The sequence below is a fragment of the Seriola lalandi genome, unplaced genomic scaffold, assembly GCF_002814215.2.
Source record: "Seriola lalandi dorsalis isolate HSWRI2012SDOR001 ecotype SW California unplaced genomic scaffold, Sedor1 jcf7180002054924, whole genome shotgun sequence".
Lineage (NCBI taxonomy): Eukaryota > Metazoa > Chordata > Actinopteri > Carangiformes > Carangidae > Seriola > Seriola lalandi.
Window position 1 is genome coordinate 60593 of NW_019525476.1, and position 5402 is coordinate 65994.

The 5402-nt window shown below is 40.7% G+C and overlaps 1 protein-coding gene across 1 annotated transcript in view; it reads right to left on the reverse strand.

Annotated features, from left to right (window-relative positions):
* LOC111673676 (extracellular calcium-sensing receptor-like) overlaps positions 1 to 3121 on the reverse strand; it is a 15411-nt gene extending 12290 nt beyond the window's left edge. Inside the window, exons 1-7 of the mRNA XM_087169988.1 lie at positions 2811 to 3121; positions 2031 to 2325; positions 1650 to 1939; positions 1142 to 1437; positions 574 to 767; positions 233 to 454; positions 28 to 151 (exon numbers count right to left, since the gene is read on the reverse strand). Of these exons, the coding sequence (XP_087026114.1) occupies positions 28 to 151; positions 233 to 454; positions 574 to 767; positions 1142 to 1437; positions 1650 to 1939; positions 2031 to 2325; positions 2811 to 3121 (1732 nt within the window). The remainder of the gene's footprint in view (positions 1 to 27; positions 152 to 232; positions 455 to 573; positions 768 to 1141; positions 1438 to 1649; positions 1940 to 2030; positions 2326 to 2810) is intronic.
* Between the last annotated feature and the right edge of the window lie 2281 nt (positions 3122 to 5402).

The following is a 5402-nucleotide window of genomic DNA, read 5'->3' on the forward strand; positions in this document are numbered from 1 at the left end:
GCTTCAGAAAACATCAACCTATTTTACCTGTGGCATTGCTAATCTCTCCCTCAGGACATGGTATACAATCATAACAGCAGATGGGTTTTCCTCTCTGCAGCACTTTTCGGGTTCCTGGAGGACAGCTGTCAGTACACACTGACACAGGCACCTGTCACATAGACACAGACAGACTCACACAGATATGGATTATTGCTACACAGCTGTTAGATGTTACGTTATTGCTCCTCACTTGTGTGCTACCCTCCACCCAGGTGAGGTTTCTGTTGATACGGAATTCCTGGCCCACTGGCAGTGATGCATCGTAGTGCCCTACTGTCACAAACTCAATGCTGCCACTCTTACTTTTTTGCCAGTTGACCAGTTCATATGTGGCCACAGGATCCCCGTTGGCATCAAATGACACATCATAACCATTTTGGGAAAAATTTACTTTCTTCAGCTCAGTAAAAACCTGAGGATAAAATCAAATAAAATAAGACAGAGAAAGGAAATGATACAAAATAAAATTAATTTTTCATCTTATACAGTACATTATAGCTCAAAAAAAAGTATTGCAGTGTTTCGACTGACCTGTTTGGACTCTATCCTGGTGTGTTTGTCACACTGAGTTGTAGAGTTTGTTTTCTGGCATGCTGCATTATGAATGGCATGTGCTATTGCATAAACAGCCTTGTACACCATGTTAGTGATTCGGAGCTGAGATGTGTCAGTGTACGGGCTCTTGAGTGTTTGTATGTCTTCAGTTCCATCACACACACTCTCCTCTGTGGCTGCACCTAAAAACACAGTGAAGACGCAGGTGGTTTTTTTTTAGCCCTGACTATAATATTACAATGTTATTACATCTCATGTGTTTCTGTTTCACTTATGGTTTGTTGGACCTACATATATTGTAACTGATACATGTGAAGAATTATACATTTTGATCTTTAAACCAATACAGCGTAGAGATGGGCCTCAGGACTCCACCTCACAAAAGATTTCCATTTTCATAAAAATCAGAGCTTTGGTCTTGAAGCAACTGTGGACTTCTTTGTAACACATAAAGCTCCACTATCATAACCAGCGAAACAACACAGCACAACAAAGAGCCAACTGTGGGTATCACCTATGTTAAAAATCAACACAACTTTCTCACTTTTGCCCAGCCTGCAGTTGAATGCATCCTCCCAGAACTCAGTCAGCACCGGGGATGCAGCCACTTTAGTGTTGGGCAGATCCAGCAGGAAGTCTCTCAGACCTGGGATGACTGATTGCTGAATGCCAAATCCGATGGCTCCAGCACAGAAGGTGAATCTCAACAAGTCTGGGTCAGTTACCCATGACTCAGTGCCTATCCACTGGCGAGGTGGGGAAGGCTCCCGTGACAGCTCCTCCAACAAGATCTTCATGTCTCCAGAGGCTGCAAATGCCACAACAACCATAGCTGTTGACCTAGAGAGACAGACACACAAAACGTTCTGAAATATGCATCAAGATTATTAACAAAAAACTAACATCATAAACTGTTTTTGGTGTGTTTCTAAGATAATAAAAATAATGTTCTGATCTTTTAATTTCATGTTTGGTGGAATAGTTTTGTTATTCTGTGTGCAGAAAGTCAGAGTTAACACAAGCAACACAAGCACAATCAGTGATGCAGAAACCTGCGGATAACATCAGCCACTCTTTGGATCTTGCTACGTGGGTGGGTCCGATAGAAAGATTCTGAGTATTCCACACAGATCCCTTCTTTTTGCGCTGCGTCTAGGAAAGACGCCATGCCATTATTGCCATAGTCCGAATCCGAGCGGACAGCACCAATCCAAGTCCAGCCGAAGTGTTTGACCAGTTTGGCCAGCGCATCAGCCTGGAACTGGTCACTGGGGATTGTTCTGAAGAAACTCGGATACTGCTCCTTATTGGATAAGCATGCACAAGTGGCATAGTGGCTCACCTGAAGAAAAATGAAACAGTGTCATTCATTAAAATGTCATTCAGTTGCCCATTATAAAACACACATTTTACCAGAAATACAAAATATTTACTTGAGGGATGTTAAATGAGCCGATGACGCGCGACATGCTGATGGATGGCGTGGACCCAGACTCACCAATGATAGCCATCATTATACCCGATCGCGTGCAGTGGTCGCCGGTGTAAAACACTGGGTCCAGGCCATTTGAAAGCTGGAATGCCACACGCACAGTCATGGGCACTGATGCGCACGAATCATGGATCTGATATCCGAGCCTGATGCTTGGCAGCAGCTTACTGCTTTTGTTAATCTCCTCGATGGCAAAAACCATTGCGCGTGAGAAGCGCAATTCACGCGAGTCGATCCTGCACACAGACACTCATGTCACTGCTGGAATTCACATATAATAAGGACAATTCACAATTTTTACTATACATCCACAATTAATAACTGCACTTCATACTTAGGGACAATAATTGATTCTGCGCTGCTGCACACAATGAGCATATTTCAAAAGACATATAGGCCTTTATGTATTCATACGGTTTTAATGCAAGGAGTAACAATAGTTAAAGTTTGTTAAATCAATATAAATCAGTTACACATCTGTGTTTTCAGTTAAGACAAAAAGATTTATCTTTTACCAATGGCCACACTCTACTATTGGTTAATACCTGTAATTTAGAAGTGCAAATACTGTTTTGGGCAAAAATTCAACGTTTTCCAGTCTAAAACTTAACAACAATAAAAGCCTTGCAACAACTTTTTTAAGCACATCATAGAAATTAAGACATATCTTTCCCCACACAGTCAAACATCCTTTTATCCCCAACGTCCTCTTCTCACTAACCTCCCTGTGCACCTTAGTGGCTCAGGCATGGTGGTGTAGTTATGCTTCACTGTGTGCATGTAGTTGTGTATGGAGAAAACACCCCCAATAACGTAGTCTCCATCCATTGAGAATGCAGGTAGACGAGCAGCACCCTGCAGCTTACATTTCACAGATGAAGCCTCAGCACTGACCCCAGCACCAGACTTCGCCTCTGTAAGCCCAGCCCTTTGTTTCAGACCTGTCCAAGAAAGATTCAGTGCAAGAGTCGAGTTCAGCTCCAACAAATTCAGAGCCAACATCAGGCCAATAAAGAGAGCTGAGATCTCCATCCCTGAAGTGTCTGCATGTGGACACAAGTGTGTTTTCACAGGTTAATATAGATTTTCAGACAAAAGCTTCCCTCCTACTGTGCGTCATCTCACTGTACATCAGAGAGAGGATGCCCCTTATCCAGTGATGTGTGTTTAACCTCCACTAAGTGCCCCAGTGTTTTTTTTCTATTATTCTAAAGTTACCATTGTAAACACCACATATCTCCATAATTTTGTCCTTCCCTTATGTCTTTTTGCTTGGTTTTATCTTATATTGTAATTTTGGTACTTTATTTGTAAAGTTCAATTTAGTTTTAAATAAATCACATGATTTATTGCTCCACTATAAAATCGGAAAAATTGTTTCTGGTAAAATTTATAATAATAACAGTTGAGAATACTTTGTTGATATAATTGTTTTTTAGTATACAGTAGTGAATTCTGTAGGATGCTAACCTAAACCATGACATGACGTAAGTCATACAATTTAAATGAAGGATAGAAAAGTCTAATGAAAAGCCAACAAAGCAGAGCTGACCCTGACGAGCTAAGTCAGAGACGTCTTCACAGGCCAACATTCTGGTTTTTTGAAAAGTTGGTGATTCAATATTTTATATCACTATCCTTTGATTTGTGTTCACAAAATACTTTTTGCGTATTTTTTTGTAAGCAGTTAACAAAGCAACACACCAAGTTTTAATGCGGTAACCTGCTTTGCTGCAATGTATCAAATGTACCAAATATAAGGTGCCTCCCCTGTATACTGCACATCTACAACTAACAGTTAAATGAAAAAACTGGACGACAGATACTTGTGTAAAGGCTCACTCTGCTACTACCACCTAGAGGACATTATAGTCAAATTCAGACAGTGATTTAGATATGCTTGGAGATGATTTATGGTCCTGTGGTTAGTTTTAATGGATATAATAATATAATGTGAAGTATCCACGTAGCATAAAGTAGTAAGAAACCAAAAAAACAAACTAAATTGTTTGCATCAAAAATATATTTACTAATGAATGTAATTAAAAAGACCCACATGCGCATCACAAATTTGTGGGACATTTGTATTTTCTAAAACATTTTAAGTGTAGTGGAAGGAATCAACAGGGGCAGCTGTCACCCAGTAAAGATCCCTCACTGGCTTCCCAGCTGTTTGTTCGAGGTTGTAAATAAGTGAGTCATTAAACCCAGGAATAAGTTAGCATTTCTGCATTGCCTCATCCTGAAATTGATGGGATTTTTTGAATAGGATTTTGGTTAGATGCCTGAATTAAGGTCTTTGGTTAACACAACACACATTTTCATGTTTTATTGAACGACATATATCAGTAAGTACGCCACTCAAGATTTTGTTTAAGCTTTTGATGTTTCATACAAATAAACAAATTAAATCTACTATACACTCACTGGCCACTTTATTAGATACACCTGTTCACCTGCACATTAATGCAAATATCTGATACGTCAATCTCATGGCAGCAACTCAATGCATTTAGGCATGTAGACATAGTCAAGACGATCTGCTGAAGTTCAAATTGAGCATCAGAATGGGGAAGAAAGGTGATTTAAGTGACTTTGAATGTGGCATGGTTGGTTATTCCAGAAACTGCTCATCTACTGGGATTGTCATGCACCACCATCTCTAGCGTAACGGAGAATAGTCCGAAAAAGACAAAATATCAAGTGAGGTGCAGTTTTCTCTGTGAAAAAGCCTTGTTGATGTCAGAGGACAATGGCCAGACTGGTTCGAGCTGATAGAAAGGCAACAGTAGCAGCCTCTCCTGTTAGCTAAGAACCGCAAACTGAGACTCACCAAAATTGGACAATAGAAGATTGGAAAAAGTTTGCCTGGTCTGATGAGTCTCGATTAGTGCTGCGACATTCAGATGGTAGGGTCAGAATTTGGCATAAACATTATGAAAGCATGGATCCATCCTGCCTTGTATCAACAGTTCAGGCTGGTGGTGGTGGTGCAATGGTGGGGGATATTGTTGCTGACCATGTCCATCCCTTTATGACCACAGTGTACCCATCTTCTGATGGCTATTACCAGCAGGATAACGCACCATATCACAAAGCTCAAATCATCTCAAACTGGTTTCTTGAATATGCCAATGAGTTCACTGTAATCAAATGGCCTCCACAGTCACCAGTTCTCAATCCAATAGAGCACCTTTGGGATGTGGTGGAACGGAAGATTTGCATCATGGATGTGCAGCCGACAAATCTGCAGCAACTGCGTGAAGCTATCAATGTTGTCAATATGGACCAAAACCTCTGAGGAATGTTTCCA